This window comes from Diplotaxodon limnothrissa, linkage group LG7 (genome assembly GCF_057381915.1).
Source record: "Diplotaxodon limnothrissa isolate DT_005_m linkage group LG7, D_limnothrissa_male_GT1.1, whole genome shotgun sequence".
Classification (NCBI taxonomy): Eukaryota; Metazoa; Chordata; class Actinopteri; order Cichliformes; family Cichlidae; genus Diplotaxodon; species Diplotaxodon limnothrissa.
This window is the reverse complement of record NC_140602.1, coordinates 66852464-66872994: the sequence shown is the minus strand read 5'-3', so window position 1 is coordinate 66872994 and position 20531 is coordinate 66852464. Positions and strand designations below refer to the sequence as shown.

At 43.0% G+C, this 20531-nt stretch overlaps 1 protein-coding gene across 1 annotated transcript in view; it reads left to right on the top strand.

Moving 5' to 3' along the window:
• ndrg4 (NDRG family member 4) overlaps window positions 1-20531 on the top strand; it is a 59558-nt gene that overhangs the window by 14559 nt on the left and 24468 nt on the right. The window contains exons 2-3 of the mRNA XM_085358764.1: window positions 15482-15572; window positions 17904-18062. Coding sequence (XP_085214890.1) covers window positions 15482-15572; window positions 17904-18062 — 250 coding nt within the window. The remainder of the gene's footprint in view (window positions 1-15481; window positions 15573-17903; window positions 18063-20531) is intronic.

Genomic DNA, 20531 nt, shown 5'->3' with positions numbered 1-20531 from the left:
CCACAGTTACACACCACACAGACTTCATAGGAGACGATAATGGTATCTTTCCACTAGTAGCAATGGCGTCACAAGGACAAATATAGCCGATGTAATGCAACGGTAATTGATTTCACAACCAGCTGTCTTACATAAGCACGACAAAGTGAATAATAGAGCTGGTGAGAAAGAGCCTGGAAAAAGGCAGAGACGAGAGGATGAGACAACGGCGTGAAAGAAAGAAAAAAGGTTAAAGAGATGGGGTAGGCGTTCAACCACAGACATATGCAAGAGGGGCAAGAAGAGAACTAATGTGTCAAGTCTGTTTAGAAGAATGGACGAAAAACTAAGAGACAGAAAACTGTCAAACAGCTGTGACAAATCCTAAATTCAGAGAAACAAAAATATGCAGAGACAAAGTAAGTACCAGTAAAGAACACCACACAGACAGCTGCAGCCAGTGCTGGGAACATCACATTTATACTCAGACCCACAACAAACTGTTAACTAAAACTAAATATTCAAAGTTTAAAAGTCCACAATGTTTAACTCTTTTTAAGTTGAGCTAATACGTCTGAAAAAGGGATTCCTCTTTATGTTTTTAGTCAACTTGAATGAAAGAGATTGTTTAACAAGTTATTTCAAATACATACGTTACATTAATTTAAATGCAACTAAAATCAACAAACTCTACATTTCTGGAAACGTCTGAAAGAGCAGACGATACTCTGCTAAGAAGCTACACTATTTGTTGCAGTTATTTTCCCCCTGTAAGATTTTATTTTTCAATTATCAGTGGGCCAAAAATATAAAATTAGCTTTAACCAAAGCTAAGAACTAACCTTAATGAGCCTTATATGACTGGCTTTAGGTTTTTCTTCTTCTCTGTATTCTGGGTCCAGTCAAACTTGAATTTGAATCTCCATAATGATACATTTTTAAGCTAAGTTTTTACCATCTTGACATTTTCAAATCAATAGTAACCATATTTAGATGAAAGAGTGAAGATGGTGAGTGACACTTGCTCACACCTACTTTGAATGCCTAATATCAACTTAATGATGATATTATTTTAAAAAGGGGGCACCAGTAATCTCAAAATAAAGAGTGACTTTAGCTACTTGAGAAAATAATATAGATTTTTCAATCAGAGCCCAGCAAACAGAAATATTTTGGATAATGAACTATAAGCTATCCTTATATCTCAGATATATTATGATGACCCTGGAGGCAGGACTGCAACACTTTCTATGCAGACAAATGAGAAATTCATTCCAAGGATTTATTGAGGTGAAATCAGGATAAAGTGCTAATCCTTGAAGATTTATTTTTATCCGTTACATCTTTAAGGTTCAGAGCTCACAGATACTCTAAACATGTGCATAGTGTGGGTAAAGTTGTCATTTTCACTGGATTATTGGTCAGTGACGTTCGTGTCTCTGTACTAGGGTTTGTCTGTTCAGACATTAGACAGCTCACACATTCTGTGCGATACGAGTTGATCTCCACCAGACTGTGTTGGAGTCTGAAGACCCACAAAAGTGCATTCCCAGTTGACATAAGAATTTATAGTTTTATTCTTAGATTACGTTGAGCTGCAGTATCTGTGTCACATCCAAGCAGCTCTGCTATCTTCTGTGACTAAGTGCAATCTCTCAGCTTAACCAGTCACTTCCTTTGTTACTTTAATATGAAGGTAACATAAAGTAATCTATTACATATTACTGGTTATTTACTTAATGATACATTATTTCCATGTTACTCCATAACATGGCTAAACTGTTGCATAATTACCAATTAAAAATATAAACAAACTACAGCAGTGCTTCTCAATTATTTTCTCTTACGTCCCCATTAGGAAGAAGAAAACATTTTGAAAACACACATCCTGCTGTGTGCTGTGTGTGTGCACATGCTCGGTGCAAAAAACCCTGCCACCTACTGTAGTGGATGTGCAATTGCACTTTATTCTAGTATTTATTCTAGCACGGCGAAAAAAGCATGTTCCCTGGGGTCACATTGTTACATTAGTCCAAGACTACAGTCCATGGTGGCACAAATCCCGGTCCTATGAGGACAAACATGTGATCTTTATGTTAGTGTTTATGTTCAAATGCAAAGCCCACTACACGACAATTAATTGGGTATCATATAACTACTGAGATTACGCTTTTCAACAGGCAAACAAAAGCCTTCATATGAAACGGACAAAAAAGGCGTAAAAAATACTGGATTCCTTTGAAAAAAGAGACCCTGAAATGTAGAAACAGATGAATAGTTTTAACAGCTTTCAAAACATCCAGAATAGTTTGATGTTATTGAGTGGTCATACAGGGGTTTCCAGTGAGCAATCTAAAAAGAAAGCGTTAAAGGGGGGATTAGCTAAATTTAAACAGTTTCTGTTTCTATGGGCCTCGCTTTAATCACACCCTGTACAGCAAAACAATTTTCATGGTTTTTTAACTTCACTTCACAATTTATATAAACAAAAACACCTCGGTCATGGTCAGTGTTTGTTATACTATGAGCTCTGACATTTTATCAGCAAGACAGCTTAAGTACCTCTGAAGTGCAGCATTGATGAAAAATAACTATCGCTACGATTACAGTTTTTGTCTAATTCTGGTATTCATAGTGACAAATATGCCACCATTATTGTATTAACTGCATATAACTCAAACCCATTTTGACATATTTCTTCTCAGTTTAACAAACTGGAAAACTAAGTGTTGCTTTTCTATAAAGATGAAGGATGATGAAGATGAAATGGTGATAATGAGGCAAAGTGATTACAGAGGAAAAAGGAAGACAGGCAGCTATTCAGTGAGGAAGCAGGACGAAGGGAGGTGTTGTTGTCTGGTCTCTGTTCTCATATTAATGCCCCTCATGGCTCTGTTCCAGTGGCTCCAGAAAGGTCACATTCAGCCATTTAATAAACTAGACAGGAGGGGAAGGAAACAAGGAGGAAAGAGGTAAACAGACATGTGGTCTGGAAGAAGGCTTGACTGACGGTTGTGTGAATGTTGTTTTAAAAGAACTCAGTTTTTAATGTGAAGACAAGTAGTCAGAGATTCTTCTTCTGTTTTCTTTCCTCAGCGCTAATAACACCAAGCAACATGTAACTTTAATGAGCATAAACTCTTTGATATTGCTATTAAAGCCCAAGCTAACGAAACAAAGAAGAGTCTGGGTCTGTGTCCACTAAGGGGCGTTTTATTCTTTTGCCTTGAAGCACTAATGACCTCATTTTCAAAGTGTTCCTCTCAAGCACTTGCTAATGCTAGGTTACAAAAGACTTTCCTCCAGTACGCAACGAGTGTAGCTATGATCCAAAAGTTTAACTTCAACTGAGAGTCCTGTGGCACAGTGGAAAATAACCTCATTCTGATTTGTCCTTGTCTTCCTCTTTAACTCATATTAGTTGGACTGAGGGCAAGTGAAAAACTGTCCTGTGCCCTGACCCTTCTAAAAGCTGAAATTGGATGCCGTGTCCTACAGCCTAAAGAGACACTCTGTCACGTCTAGCTAGCTCAGAATACAGCACCTTAGCATCTTACTGGTTTTAGCAGATACAATCACTGTCTTTGTCACTCATTTCTTGAAAAAAACTATAGGCTATATGTTTTATTCTCAATATCAAACTTTATAATGAAGTGATATTTTTTTACTGCTGGTTTTGTTTTTATTGATCTAAACTAAAGAAAACATTGGGGTGAACTATGCTGCACATTTTGTAGTCTGCCTTAGTGATATTGTAGTTTCAATGCGGGACTATCACATTGTTAAGGTGTCCACTGTTAGTGCAGTCGTGGATCATGAGTTTATTATCTACACCTGCTTTCAGTTTGTTAAATCTTTTTCCATTGTGATTTTTTAAAAATTTCAGCCTTTTACTAATTAACTTATATTTGAGCTTTCTTTTTAAACCCCTTTGAATGCTGGTGGTCTGAGTACACCTACATTAGGAAAAAAGAGTCCAAAACAATAAAACTACATAGTTCAAAATTAATTAAACTATAATAAAATGCACATGGCTCGTCTCTATACAGTGATATTTGTTTCTCTATCAAGTTTTGACCTGATAGCATCTTTGCTATGGTGAGAACAAAGTGACTGAGGTGGCTAGCACATTTTTGTTTTCTAGTAATATTAGATGTTTTTGCAAAAGACTGAAACAAGAATTCTTACTTTAAAAGGCTGATGTGCAGCAGCGTATTCCTCTCTCTTCAGAGCCATGGCAGGGGGGGGGGGGGGGGGGGGGCACGGTATGACAGGTTTTTGATGGGGCTCCCACACAAACGCAAGGCAGGAGATGAAGCATCGCCAAATATGTTTCCAAACCAACTTCCTTCCATGCCAAAGACTAGAAAATATGGTGCAAAACCTTCCAAACATGTCTGTGTCTTGTGGCTGCACGTTACTATGCTATATCATATTTGGTGAAGACAGGACCCCAAAGAAAGACTCTTATTCAGGAAGATATCAAATGAAACAATCATTTATTGAAGGTCAAACCAAGTCCATAGAAATCGCAGTAAAATTAATCTGTAGAATGAAGGTAATTTCATCATGCCACCATATCTCCATCTAAAAATGAAAGGTTTGCTTAACGTATTTTGATTAAGTTTCATGAACAGGTCATAAATTTGTCAGTTAAATTTCATTCACTTGTGTAGTGTCAATTTATTAATAGTTCATTAAGTTCAAATATTTGAATTTGGTAAACCAAACAAAATTCATGTTAATTTTCTCAGAGTTAAAATTAAGTAACGTGAACGTTTCATAGTTTGTGAGCACACAAAAACTAGAAAACGTCACCACATGTTGGATTTCACACACTCTGTTTGGAAAGCTCTTTTGAAACAACCAGTTAAAATTAATATTTGACTCAGTGTCCCATTAAATCTGTTTAACCTGATTTAATTGTAACAGACTCTAACAGTGATGTTAGTGCTGAATGTTGTAAAAATCCTAAGTGTAGCAACTTTTATACATAAGAAATTCCATACAGTACTGTAAAATTAAATACATTTGTTTTTTATAGTTAATATAAAAAGCTTACTGTTTAAAATTAACAGATATCTTAAATATATTTAAGATAAATTAAACAGTAAAAGGCAAAAATTGAGTTTAGTATTCGTGGGCGTTGCTATTTTGTTGTTCTGGCTGTAAAACTGCACGCTCATTTGGTAACAACTTTAATCATTTAAGTGTTAATCACCAGTCATTAGCCAATGATCACATCACACACTCACACATATGACCAAGAGTTGTTAAATTGACTTAAACTTTTTATTCAATATGACCTGAATTGACTGAATGACACCATAAACTCGATAGCAAAGTGTTTACAGAGGTCCAGTAGACTTGTGGTGTAATCTATGTTGGTAAATATCATGCGCCACTAGGGGGCAGTACTTACCCTTCTAGACAGGAAGTGATGCTATGTCATGAACATAGAGTGAGCTGGAATAAAGATGGTGGGATTCCACGTTATCGCCTAAATGAGGAGTTTTATTAAAAGAGCCCAACGCAACATGGTGTCAGAAGTGCACTCGCTCTAGGCGGCGAAGAGAGACAGTGAAAAAAAAATAACCGTCAGCTTGGCGAACGGCTAGTGACGAAAATGACGGAGCAAGCAGCAGCATTACCGGCGACTCCTGGCCCGGTTACGGCAGCTCCACCAGCGGCTACTTTCACCATCAAGCCACCGGAACCGTTCGACTTCACAAAGCCCCAAGAATGGGAGAAGTGGATCAGACGTTTCGAGCGTTTCAGAATGGCAAGTAATCTGAATGGTTCAACTGATGCTAACCAAGTGAACACATTAGTATACTGCATGGGAGACGAGGCTGACGACGTGCTAAGGGGACTAGACCTAACAGACGGGCAGCGCCAGCAGTACGATGCGGTCAGAAACGCATTTGACAGACATTTTGTCCCCAGAAAGAATGTGATTTATGAAAGAGCAAAGTTTAATAAGCGAGTACAACAGCCAGCGGAAACAGTTGACTCCTTCATAACAGCTCTATATGCTCTCGCTGAAAACTGCGAATATGGTGAACTCCACGATGAACTTTTGAGGGATAGGCTCGTTGTGGGTCTTAAAGATTCATCACTGTCGGAGAGAATGCAGCTCAACAAAGATTTGACGCTAACCAAAGCTATCACAATGGCGAGACAATCTGAGGAAATAAAAAGACAGCAAACTGACCTCAGAGGCGAAAGCAGCACAGGCAAAACAGCCATGGACGCCGTGCATGTCAGAAAGTCACAGCCCAATAAATTCAGAAGCAGAGAGCAAAAGCAGTTCAAGCCACGAAAACCACAAATAAAAAAACAAGAAAATAAAACGTGTTTTAAATGTGGAAAAACACAGATGCACCCAGCAGCACAGTGCCCAGCTAAAAATGCGGAATGCCACAACTGCGGGAAATGTGGACACTACGGGAGAGTTTGTAGGTCTACAGCTGTGCATGAGGTGGCAGACTGTGCAGATGGACTCTTCCTAGGTGAACTGGATTCAGGAGAAGACCCGTGGCTTGCTAACATCTGCGTGAGAGGCAAAAGCATGACCTTCAAATTAGACTCGGGGGCAGATGTCACAGCTATCTCAGAAGAGACATTCAAAGACATTAAGCACCCAAATGAGCATCTGCAAAAAGCTGAGAAGCCACTGTATGGACCAGGAGGTGCAGCACTGACCGTGCTTGGGTCCACAAAGGAGGACATTTCCTACAGTGACAGGAGCACTGCAGAGACAATCTATGTAGTCAGAAATCTGCGTGTAGCTCTCTTAAGCAGGACAGCTTCTGTGAGACTGAAACTAATTGCCCGAATGGACAATGTTGACCTTGAGACAGTGAAGAAAGCGTACCCGAAGCTATGGGATGGGCTCGGGCTTGTTCAAAAACCGTACACGATTAAGCTGAAGCCCGACACTAAACCTTATTCACTGAAAGTGCCCAGGCGTGTTCCGCTCCCACTACTGGGCAAAGTCAAAGCAGAGCTACAGAGGATGGAACAGTTGGGGGTGATCAGTCGTGTGGAGGAGCCCACAGACTGGTGTTGCGGCATGGTCGTAGCCCCTAAAAAGGACAAAGAGACAGTCCGCATCTGCGTGGACATGACACCTTTAAATGGGTCGGTGTGTCGTGAAAGATATATTCTTCCCTCTGTCGACCAAACACTAGGCATGCTCACAGGGGCACAGTATTTCTCCAAGCTTGATGCTAACATGGGCTTTTGGCAAATACCGCTGTCCAAAGAATCTGCTCTCCTCACCACATTTATTACGCCATTTGGGAGGTACCATTTCAACCGTCTGCCATTTGGTATTTCCAGTGCACCAGAGCATTTCCAAAACATGATGGTGACGGAAGTGACAGCCGGCCTCGCGGGAGTCGTATGCCACATGGACGACATCCTGGTCTGGGGATCTACGAGAGAGGAGCACGACATGAGACTCCACGCTGTCCTTGACCGTGCAGAGAAGGCAGGCGTCACCCTGAACATGTCAAAATGTGAGTTTGGCAAAAGAGCAGTGAAATTCTTAGGATTCATTGTGTCATCTGAAGGCATGAGCCCCGACCCTGACAAAACTAGTGCGGTGCAGAAGATGAAAGAGCCAAGCACTGTGAGTGAGCTTAGGAGCTTCTTAGGAATGGTGAACCAGCTGGGGAAATTCATCCCAAACCTTTCTGAAAAAGACAAACCACTGAGAGACTTGCTTTCAACTAAAAACATGTGGTACTGGGGGCATGAGCAACAAAACGCCTTTAACAGTTTAAAACAAGAACTGTCATCTGCACCAGTGCTACAGCTCTACAACCCAAACAAACCCCAGAAGATCTCAGCAGATGCTTCTTCATATGGGTTGGGGGCAGTCTTACTACAGAAAGACAATGATTGACATTGACAGCCACAGAGCAGCGCTACGCTCAGCTGGAAAAAGAAGCGCTAGCGCTCACCTGGGCCTGTGAAAGATTCAGTGACTTTATTCTAGGGCTACACTTTGAGCTTGAGACCGACCATAAGCCACTAGTGAGCCTACTCGGAGGACAAGCCCTGGATTTGCTTCCACCGCGGATACAGAGATTCCGCATGCGCCTGATGAGGTATTCTTACACTATAAGGCACATTCCAGGCAAAAGCCTCACCACGGCCGACACGCTGTCACGGTTGCCGTTGGCAGGCAACGTGATTCCCAGAGACAATGACCTTATGGAGGACACTGATATCTACGTTGACACAGTGCTGGAGGGCCTTCCTACTAGCAGCAAATACCTTTCAGATCTCCGTGAGCAGCTGCAGTCTGACAGCGTCTGTTCGCAAGTCATGAAGTACTGTGCAGAGGGCTGGCCGGACAGGAACCAGCTGCAGGGAGTGGTAAAGCACTACTGGTCTGAAAGAGCAGTTTTGAGTGTACACAATGGACTACTACTGAGAGGTACAAGGTTGGTCATACCTGCAAACATGCGAAACGCAGTTCTGGACAAAATACACGAGGGACACCAAGGAGTAGTCAAGTGTAGAGAACGTGCGCGACAAGCAGTGTGGTGGCCAGGCCTGAGTAACCAGATCGGTGAACTTGTCCTTAAGTGCAGGCTGTGCATTCAGGAGAGAGTTAATGTGAGGGAACCTCTTATGCCCACACGTTTACCTGAGAGGCCATGGCAGAACTTAGGAGCTGATCTGTTCACACTAAAAGACAAAAACTATCTGTTAGTAGTGGATTACTTCTCGAGATATGTCGAGATTGCTCAACTCAGTCCAACTCGTTCAGCCAATGTGATTGTGCATTTACAGTCAATATTTGCACGCCATGGAATCCCTGAAGTATTGATCACCGATAATGGGCCACAATTTGCATGTCAAGAAATGAGAGACTTTGCAAAGGACTACTGTTTTGAGCATGTTACCAGTAGTCCCAGGTACCCGCAGAGCAACGGCAAAGCGGAGAGAGGCGTCCAGACCGTCAAGAATCTCCTCAAAAAGGTTAGCGATCCATACAAGGCGTTGCTGGCATACAGAACAACAGCACTGGCAAATGGCTACAGCCCGGCTCAACTTCTCATGGGGCGCAGGCTTCGTACTACCTTGCCAATGCTTCCTGAAACCTTACAGCCCCGTCTGCCTGATTTTCAGCAGGTTAGTTGTTCGGAGAGAGAGAAACGGCTGAGACAAACCGAAAGTTTTAACAAGAGACATAGAACAAGAGAACTGGATAAATTGGTGCCAGGACAACCAGTCTGGATCACGGATGCAAGAGCACAGGGCACAGTGACAGCAGTCCACCCGACTCCACGATCGTACGTCATCAGTGGGCCCCAAGGGACAATTAGAAGGAACCACAGTCATCTTGTGCCGATCCCGCAAACAGAGGCTCAAACCGAAGCCACACAGATCCAAGCTACTCCTACAGAGACAGTTTCTGAGCCAAGCGCACCCCATACACCAGATGTGGTTAGAACCCGGTCTGGTAGGGAGGTGATTAAACCGAAAAGACTTGATCTGTGAAGCTGATTGTTTGAAAACGGAAAAGTGTGTTTCAAATGCTAAGTTGTGGTTTTAAGAGTAGCATGTTGAAAAGAAAAAAGTGTTTATTCTGTTACAGGTTGAAAAGAAAAGAGAAAGTGTTTATTCTGTTACAGGAGGAAAAGAAAAAGTGTTTATGACAATACTGACTTTATGTTTCCTGAAATGTTGGGGTATGCCTGTATTGAAAAAACTATATGCAGTTATGTTTTGTTTGAAGAACAAAAGAATGTACCAGTCTGACTTCAGTAAAGGGGATGTGGTGTAATCTATATTGGTGAATATCATGCGCCACTAGGGGGCAGTACTTACCCTTCTAGACAGGAAGTGATGCTATGTCATGAACATAGAGTGAGCTGGAATAAAGATGGTGGGATTCCACGTTATCGCCTAAATGAGGAGTTTTATTAAAAGAGCCCAACGCAACAGACTAGGGCTGGGTGTCCTCACTGATTTCTAGAATCAGTTCGATTACAATTCACAAGACCTCGATTATATCGATTTGATTTGAATCGGGGAAATTTTGCCTCAGACAGTCAGAAATATTATAATTCTCATCATTTATCAGTACATATCCATATTTTTATATCTAGAAAAAGAAAGGTGACAATTGTGAGACTTTATCAAAGGCGTAAGCATCACAGTGTTAAAGTAATGGACCAAAAAACACCGAAAAACATGGAGGAGATTTTCCTGGCCTGTCTTTTTATAGCAGGCGGTACAACAAAAACAGAAGAAAACCATGAATCAACATATTGCGGCGAGCTCAGACAAGGAGGAGACAGAGGTGTCATTTGGTCTTGCTTCCCGCAAGTTAGCCAGGGAGCACAGCCGTTATTTAGCATTCAACAGAAAACACAACAACAACAAAAAGGTGCTCTCTCCACCCAGAAACACACAGTCGCAGAGAGAGAGCGTCACCTGTAATCATAGCAACATAATGCTGCCGCCTGGAACAACAGAACGTAGCTGTCAAACGCCAAACACCCCTGACCCACTACATAGCCCACACCTAAGGGGTCAGTCGTCCCCGACAACCCCATTACCCAACACAAAGGCGATCTCGAATAGCAGGGGACCCCATCAGAACATGGGGTGCCACCAACATCCCCTGCCCCGGCGGCTGCTGGAGCGGGCGGTCGGTACGGTGTCTGTCCTGGTGCAACATTACCATGCGCCCCGGGCCTGGTATGCAGATACGGTAAACCAGTTCTGTTAGCCGCTCCACGACCTCTGCCGGTCCTTGCCAGTGACTGCACAGCCTGGGGGGCACTCCTCTCTTGCGAACCGGGCAGCACACCCAAACCTTGTCGCCAGGCATGAAAGCTCCCCCTTGGCACCTGGTGTCGCAGGCTCTTTTCTAGGAGGCCGTCGTGGGTCTCCACATTGTTGTACTGACAGTGGTAGACCTTCACTTCGAGCCCCTGTCCCGACACCCCCGTCCAACCTGGGCATTGTGCCGCCTCCAGCCAGGCCCTCACCTGAACCAACGTTGCGTCAGCCTCCTGCTCCCGCTTCAGCTGCTGCGTGGTCAACGGGAGCCATCCCCCTTGGCTGGCTGTGGCCTGAGCAGTAGCCATGCCCAGTGCCTCCTGGGCCCGGTTCTCCTGTCGTTTCGAGAGGGGCAGCCGGTGTGGGCGCAGACGGATGGGTTGAGCAGAGCCGGTGTCGATGGTGTGCTGAACCAGCCGCGTCTGCCTGCAGTCTTTGTCACTAGCGGCGATGATGTCCACATTCTCGTCCAGGAGGCACCTCAACCGCTGGCACTGGTCAACGGTGAGACCTACGCTGCTGCGCTGCCACAGGTCATCAACAGCTTGGGTTGTCTCGGTCGAGGGAGGTTTGTCTGGCCTAGAGGCTGGGGCTGAGGCGAGTAGAGATGGTCCAGAGCCACCGGCATCCGAAGTCTGTTGAGTGGCAGCTGCCTGAAGCCCGGCTTGTCTGTCTGTGGTCCCCTCCGTTCCCTGCTTTTGGCCGCACTGGAGGGCCAGAGTCTCTGTACCAAGAGTGATAGCCAGCTTTACGGTGTCAACACAGGCCCCCCAGCGGGTCAGTAGATCAAGGCTGATGATGCACTGGTCTTGGGTGTCAGCAAGCCAGAAGTCATGCACCAGCTCCAGATCCTTCACTCGGATCCGCAATGGTTTCTTCCCCCGCATGTCAGTCCTATCCCCTGTCACCGTCATCAGCTGGGTGTCGGTGGGTGACCAACCCATCACAAGTGGCCCGGACGTCCCAGGGAGCACCCCAGGTCGTATTAGGGAAATAGTAGACCCCGTATCCACCGGAGCCCGGCAGGGCTGGTCCTCAACACAGCAGCTCAGGTAGAGTCCCTTGATATGCCCGACTCGGCCCACCACCGTGCATTGTTCTTGGAGGGGGGCAGGAAGCTGGAGCGGTGGTCCCCTCGCTACACCGCTCCCCCTCTTGTTTCCCTGAGGCCGCATAGTTCTGGTCTTCGGGGCGGGCGCCAGGCAGTCGCGTGCCACATGGCCAGGCTCATCACACCGGTAGCAACGGTCGGTCTGTCGATGGGACGCCCAAGTTCGAGGCATGGCCAGGCGTCCGTGTTGGCGCAGTCACTCTGGAAAGAGTCCTCGCAGAAAAGCATGCAGGCTAAGCTCCTCACGGGCTGCTGCTGGGAAATCCGGGTAGCCACGACAAGCATACAGCAAAACATCCACTGCAAAGGTGCCCAGGCTCTCCCCCGGCTGGATGGTCAGATGCTCCCTGCTCTGATCAGTGGAGTGCCGCTGCCCAAATCGCCTCTTGATGCCATGGTGAGGGCCTGGAGCTCATGCTGCTCTGCCGGGGCTAGGTCAAGGAGTACCTGCAGTGCATCTCCTTCCAATGCTAGCGCTAGGTGCGTAGCAGCGCTCTCTCCACACAGAAACACCAGGGAACACAGCTGTAACTAATCAGGAAAACTAGACAGGGAAGGTAAAACTAAATACCAAACATACAAGAAAGGGCTTACCAAAATAAAACAGGAAATAAGTAAACTGGGGAAATCACTGATTGAGACTTTTACAATGGAAGGGTGACAGAAGGGAGGAAGGGTAAACTGAAAGAAGGAATACCAAAAATATAAACCAGCAATCAGCAGGACTTAGAAGTTCAGCACACAAAATACTGTGTTAGACATCCAAAACCACAACATACATTCTTAATTCTTGTTTTTAAAACATTAAAAATAAATTAACTTGTGATTGTATACATGAAGTTTTTAGGTCCCAGTGACTTTCTATATATTCTGTGCCATGAAACACATGCCCAGCACTAAGTGACAGACTCAGTAAACTGACGTAGGCATTCAGCTCTGGAGAATTTAGTTGAGCACCAGACACAAAGGCTGCAGTCTACTCTGTGCTCAGAAAGTCACCTTCTGTCACTGCCACTAGCACAGACAGAGCAAGTCATATATTTGTTTTGACTGGTGAAGCTTTGCTTAAAAAACGCTGCTGCGATGATGTGTTTTGTTTCCTAGGGTGGAAGATTCTTTCCATGTTAAGTAGTAGTTCTGACATTGTAAGGTCACACACACCCACACAAACACACACTTCATCAGCGTCCAGGAGCAAGTGTAAGTGACATCTGGGCTTTGTCTCTTTAAGGGTGTTGGATAAAACGCAGAGATTATGCTGCATGACTGCCAGAGAGAGGAGAGAGGCTGCAGTAGAGGACAAAAGAGGCTGGAGAGAACGAAAAATGAGACAGAAGGGATCAGACGCAGAGATGATGATGTCACGGTCAGGGTGGTGCTGAAGGGGATTTATCCAAATCTCATTAAACATTTTGGATATTTCATATAGTTTTGGTTTTATGTTATATTTTCAGTATCTATTGCTTTGATATTTAATCGATTCATGTAACTGAAATTTGAGAAAATTTGAAAAGGAAAATGTCAAATAACACCTGCTGCACATCTATTACTGAAAATATTAGGAGTTGGTTTGACAAGGCAGTTAGCTGGTGACCATACCTGCAGCTTTGTAGGGTCACCTACAGAATCCATACATGCTTCACCAAAGCCTGAAAGTGGTTAGCATTTACAGACAGCAACACAGTGGCAATGTAATTACAGTGATCAAATCCTGGCTGGGGCCTTTCCTTTTTTGCTCTTTGCCTGCGTGGGCTTCCTCCGGGTGCTCTGGCTTTCTACTGCAGTCCAAAGATGTGCATGTTAGCCTAATTGGTGATGAAACTGGCCATAAATGTGAGGCAGAGAAAGTCCTTAAAGTGTATAGAGTGAAGTACTTTTTGAAATCAAACTGTAACACAATTCTGTCAGCCGTGCATGCAGCTGATTTGGGCTGATGGTTACCAGTGAAGGGCATTGCATCTCCTCAGTTTGTCTTGATAGTGCTATTTAATGTAAAATAAATGCAACAAAGCCTTCCAGTGCTGAGGCCTGCAGTATCAGCTAAATTAGCCCTGAGCCCTTTGAGCGTGGGCATGCTCCTCTGTGTTTCACTGTTGGTGGACTGATGTCAACATCTAGCACTGTTAATCTTCTGATGCTGGCTGAGCCCACTCGCAGGGTGTGTTCATGTGTCAGTGTCTGTTGGCTTCCTTGTGTGTAACTACGTGCTGTGGCCGTGTTGTAAAGCACAATAAGCCTGCTTGATCAGACCTTCACGTAGCCCTGTTTTTCTTGCAGCGTGTGTACTCCCAAGCTCCACTTTTAAAAGAGGAATCGCGGTCAGTAAGCATCTATGTCCACTCCAATTGTGAATGCGTTTTTGTTACTTTGCAAAGTATGATCATTACAGTGATGATCATACTTTTCCTCTTTATTCCTCTCCACTTTGGTTTACTCCTCGGGGACTGACATACAGAGTCTAGAATTGTGCAGAACCACACACTATGTAAAAGATGGACATAGTGTCTGTGCTTTAGCCCATATTTTATAGTGTGTGCATTTTAAGCCTCAGTGTTAGTATTTTGGCTACAGCCATGTTTTTGGAGCAAGCATTAGCCATATTTGAACAAGAGCATGGAGCGCTATCATACCTGCTAACTAACTTGTTAGAGACCAGTTGGCATGTGTTTGGCTGCTGCAACATTTTCTAGTATTTACATGTTTACAGTAGCGTTTAAATACAGCATGTTTTTTTTTATATAAAAAGTGGGCGTAATCATAGCAACATCACTCACGGATTTTGAACAAGAAGCTTTAACATTAGCATTTTGGTTGCTAGTATATTGTGCTTTCGAAGCCAGAAGCTAGTCTATGAAACATGCTTCAAAAGCTACCAACAAGCATTTACAGAAGTGTACATTGATGTTTAAGAAAAAGCATCACTTTAAATTTAGGGCTCAGGTTTAACATGAAATGCATTCTTGGAGTCATTTTTTGTTTAATTGTGCTCTTGAATTATTTTTGGATAAAACTGCCATGTTTTACCCTTTTGTTACAACCAATATCACAAAAAGAGAAGGCAAAAATATGCATCTACAAATGTCATAAATGCCTCCAGTGGATCGACTGACTCACTGTGGGGGATTTGCTCTTAGACATTTCTCCCAGGCTTTTTAAAATTCTGGTCATTACTGTGCTCTAGATTCTCTCCCCCACTGTATATGTAAATTTTGTCTCTATGTTTCCAAAAAGTGATAGAAATACATTTTTCATTGCTGTAAAATTTTTCAAAGGATGGCAGCAGGTTTGTAGCAAAGCTGTTTTGCATCATGATTCCGTCTCTGTTTCCAATCAGCTCCTCATCTGTGAGCAGCTCTGTTTATTCCAGGTCAGCAGAAACATTTAATCAGCGATCCGATTCCTCCCAGATTTCTGAAATCATCCGGTGAAGGACGTCACCGCTGCCGTCTTCTCACAGAGATGCGAATGATTGTTTTATTTTAACTGTTGTTTTAAGGTCAGCTCCACAGCGTGCTCTGTGTGATGAAATGCGAGCGTAACCTTAGATGTGTCTTTTTCTGCGTGTTGCCATGGTGATTGCAGGTTGCTGTCCAGGATGGCGGGGATGAAGGAGCAGCAGTTCACGGAGGAGAAGCCCCTGCTGCCGGAGCAGAGAGGAGTGGACTCAGACATGGTTAGTCGACCTGTTTATTTACCGTGCGTTCTCTTTGTTGCCATTAACCTTCCTGTCTTGTAGCTGATTAGCGTGCGCAGGACGACATCCTCAGAAACTCTTGGCATATTATAACGGAGATGTTTGTGCTCATTAGCTGTGATGACTTATAATTAGACAATGAGCTTGTTTACCAGTGGAGGAGGAAATTAATGAACTCCATCCAACCATGACTCTTTGATAGCAGCACTGTGAGAAGATGAAAGCTCATTTAAGAGGAGGGTAAGAGAGAGAGAGGGAGCGGTGCAGGACATAGAGTGAAAAACAGCGAATAGGCAGTAGGTGGTTACATAAGAGCCACTTATTCCAGTCCACTTATCCATTAAATAAGCAACAGGTACAAGTTGTGGCTGAGTCAGGGGCGCTTGAATGCCTCTCATTGCAGTAATGATAAAAATGGTATAGACAATACCAAATGAAAAAGTTACTTGAAGAGGCCAGATATGAGCAATTTCCTGGTGAAGTGACTTTGTGTTAATGGAGAAGAAAGAAAAGAGATGAAGGATGCTTGAGCCAATACAGCAGGGCAAGTTCAGAGAAAGAAAATTGATTGCGCACCCTGATTGGGCAATTGTGACAAAGCTGTTGTGATCATCATAGAAACAAATTGGCAACAACATCAATCAAACCCAGAAGAACACGAAAACAAGCATAAATACATGTGGACAAGTCCTGTGCTTCAGACAGGCCTCTTATTTGTGCTGGAGGAATCAGAGAGGCGGCAAATAAAACCACATTAGGCGTGACTCACTTTACCAGTGCGTCAGAAATAAGACATCTAGTATATAGAGTAGGTCTTTTTTGTCTCAGTAGCTTATTTGAAGGAGCACAACATGCCACGCATCAATATGAACGACTAATTCTGCCATTGATCAGCTAAAGGTTGTTAGCCCTGCTCATTACGACTCTCTGCTTGTAAATAACGGAGCCATCGATCAAGCTACGTGTCTGCACGACTCAAGTTATCGTTCAGTCGAAGAGCACTTCACCCCAGACACACTCACACTTTTATCCCCCCCAGCTCTTTCAAAGTCTGTTGCTCCGGTGTTTGCAGTAGCATGTTAGTGACCTTTAAGAGCGGTTACTGAGTGATTACCTTCTGGAACCAAACACTGGTAAACTCGTCGTAAGGCATGTCGGACTAATGCTGCATTCAGTTCATATGGGGACAGCGGAGACGTCCTAAAATCCAGCGAAACAGAAACTGTAAGATTTTCATGTGTCTGAGCTTTTAAAACTAGAAATAAACTAACAGTGGTGCATTTAAATGGTAGAAAAAACTTAGAAGGTTCTCTAACTAATACGTCCCTATAGTGAAGCGCGGTGGTGGCAGCATTATGCTTTCTTTTTCTCAGCATAATATAATATTGCTGCGACATGAATAACCACAAGCCAAGGAAAAAACAACAACAGCTGTTGTTTCACACTAAAAGCCTCATAACAAATAAAAGATTTTTGTACACTAACTTACTAGTGCTTGAAATTTGAATTAGTTTAGATTTTAGGGGTACTAAGGCTAAAAGGACATCGCACAAAATGTTACTTATGTCTTATTATATCATATAACCTGTAATAATAATTCATTCTAACATGACATCTAGTATGTCTAAAAGCTGAGACACACTTTTCCGCTCTGAAGCTTCCCTTGTGATATGAATCCAGCATGGTCCTGGTTTTGAGTTGCATGTGGACAGTCTACTCCAGCAGGTCTCTGCCCACAACTTGTTCCTCAATAAAAGGAAGGCCACAGATCTTCAGCCTGACCTTTTGGGATGACACTGGAACAGAAACAAAGCAATTAAGTTACGCAAGAAATCTCCTTCCTTGGACATTTAAAGGCTTCGAGCAGGCGTGTCAAACTCATTATTTTTCACTGGCCTGATTTACAGCCCAGTGGTGCTTTGTTGGTAAGTCACAATATAAATGCCGGTTCATTCTAATTTGATTTAAAGTAATTAATATTAATAAACTCGGTCTTAGTAGAGAAGTAAAAGATCCTTCTGAAAATGTCCAAAACACATAGATAGTCAGAGTTGTGGGATTTTTTCCACACATTCACTTTAAGGTTTACAGTTTTTACCCATCGAGGGACAAAAACATGCAGCGTATATGAATTTAGATCAGGCCTGTGAACCTTATGTTTGATGTTTGACACCCCTGGAGCTCATTTCTAAGCGTATTAGAAATAAACCATGAATGATTAGCATGTTTTCATGTTGACTGTATGTTGCTGCTATGTCTTCCCCAGATGTTTCCCAGTAACCACCTTGTTATGCTTGTTTCACAACACAGCAGGATAAAGGAGAGGAGGCATCAGGGGGGCTCCAGGGCCCCACCGCCCCCGCGCCTCTTAACAACCCCCCTCCCCCCAGTCGCTCCACTCACCGCTGGCATGTCTTCGCACGGCACTGGCTCCGCCAGACCCGCCGTCGGACCAGCGGGGTCCTCCCGGTAACTACCATAACAAGTAGAAACATCTGATCACTAGTACACTGATTCAAACACATACTAGACTAGACACTAAAGTAGATGTTTAATATTCTAAGGTGGATGACAAAGTCGGGAGCAATTATGGTAAAAAACAGTTCCTGTGTAGAAAATCTCACTTAAGTAATAAGATCAGTAAATTGTTCACAATATTTAGTTTTAAATTCAAAAATCTCAACACAAGTAAAGGTTTATGTAAAGATATTTGCCATTTTTGGCACCGGTAATTATGGTTATGATATTTTTTTAAACATAAATTGTGTTAAATTATAATAATAATAATAAAAATAATAAATTTTATTTATGAGCGCCTTTCAAGTCACCCAAGGACACTTTACAATAGGATAAAACACTTAGTAAAACAATGGCAGAATAAGAACAATAAAATAAAAGCACAAGATAAAATGAACAAACAGTGGATTCACAGTGAATATGCAGATTTGAACAGATGAGTTTTGAGTTGGGATTTAAACTGGGGGAGAGAACCAATGTTTCTTATTTCTGGGGGCAGAGAGTTCCACAGCCTGGGAGCAGAGCAGCTGAAAGCTCTGCTTCCCATGGTGGTGAGGCGGAAGGAAGGTACAGCAAGCTGGATAGAAGAAGAAGAACAAAGTGAACGGGCAGAACAGGTGGTGGTTAACAGGTCAGAAAGGTAAGGAGGAGCGAGGTTATGAATGGCCTTGAAGGTGAGCAGAAGTTTGAAAATTATCCGGAATTTCACAGGGAGCCAGTGAAGTTCCTGAAGAACAGGTGATGTGCTGGTAGGAGGGGGTTCTGGTGATAATGCGAGCAGCAGAGTTCTGAACCAGTTGAAGCTTATGGAGGGATTTTTGGGGGAGACCATGCAAAAGAGAATTGCAGTGGTCAATACGGGAGGTAACAAGACTATGGACAAGAATGGACGTAGACTGGGTGGAAAGAGAAGGAAGCAATCTATTAATGTTACGTAGATGGAAGTAGGCAGAACGGGTGAGATTATTGATGTGAGATTTATAGGAAAGTGAACTGTCTAGGATGACACCAAGGCTCTTAACCTGAGGAGAAGGGAAAACTGTGGAGTTATCGATGGTGAGTGAGAAATGGTTTGCCTTCAAAAGGTTGGATTTGGTGCCAATAAGGAGGATCTCAGTTTTATCCTCATTGAGCTTTAGAAAATTAGAGCTAAACCAGGATTTTAACTCGGATAGACATTCTGTAAGGGAAGAAGGTGGGAGGGAGGAATCAGGTTTGCAAGAGAGATATAACTGGGTGTCATCAGCAAATTGTCATTGTCACTATAGAAGAATGTAGCATTTAGTATCAGTATTAGCATGACAGTAGCTAGCATGACAGTTGTAGTGACGCATTGTAAACTTCTTGTCAGATTCAGAGTCAAACTCTATAAACAAACAAAAACTAGGTCCAATGACCGAGCATCAGTTTTTTCTCTTTCACCAAATGAATAAACAATAAAACTGAAGCGTTGTTACCATACGTAGTTTGTTATATCACATAAAAATATTATATCATATATCAATATAATCATATTACAAGAAAAAAGTAAAAAATGTGTCAAAAAAACAACCGACCTGGAAACTACCACAGCTTTGCAAATTAGCCTTTAACTCTGATCAAATGTAATTTTTTAGACTTCCAATTTTATTTTTCAATGTTTTATTCTTAAATGTTAAATATTTTAAATGTGTTAACAGCTGCAGAAGAAACATGTTTGGTTTGCAGTGCATATTTTCCTTTATACGTCAAATACTTTCACAATAAAATCCCCATATCTTACTCTTATATATAATCTATAAAACCACTTGCAACACACAAACCTGTGACTAGGCCTACTATCTTGTAGAGTATTATTTATGCTGCTTTATACTTGTTGCCTCAATGACAACATTGTTTCCCCTCTCCGTTCTAAGATCAGACTTTATCACATCATTCCTCAGATCTTTCTCTACCTGATTAATTATACATAGTCCTGCATTTCAACAAAAATATCTGGCGGGGAAGAAAAGAAAACCCCTAAAAATGAAGGCAAACATTCACTAAACCAGCTACTGACAGCGAGTCAGAGATGCCGGCAAAGAACCACAACATCTCCACAACAGCGTCACTATGCAGCCTTACAGAGTACACAGTCTGTGGGGATCACCTGCAGTAAAGGAAGCCTTACACCATCTCTAAGAGTTCATCCCTATTGGTTTCCATGAGCAGTGTGTTTGTGATCTTCCTTTTCCCTGAACTGAGATGCAGCACATCCCCTACTCTGCTGGGGATGGGAGTAATAAGAAAGAGAAGAGTGCCACCTGCTGGTCCGACCACCGTACTATCATCACTAACATTTTCCACCTGAGAACAATGCATGAAATCTGCGGGGACCGAAGTTGCCCTTTACGTTTCTGTGTCACCCTCACACCTTCACCTTCTCTAACAACCACACAGTTA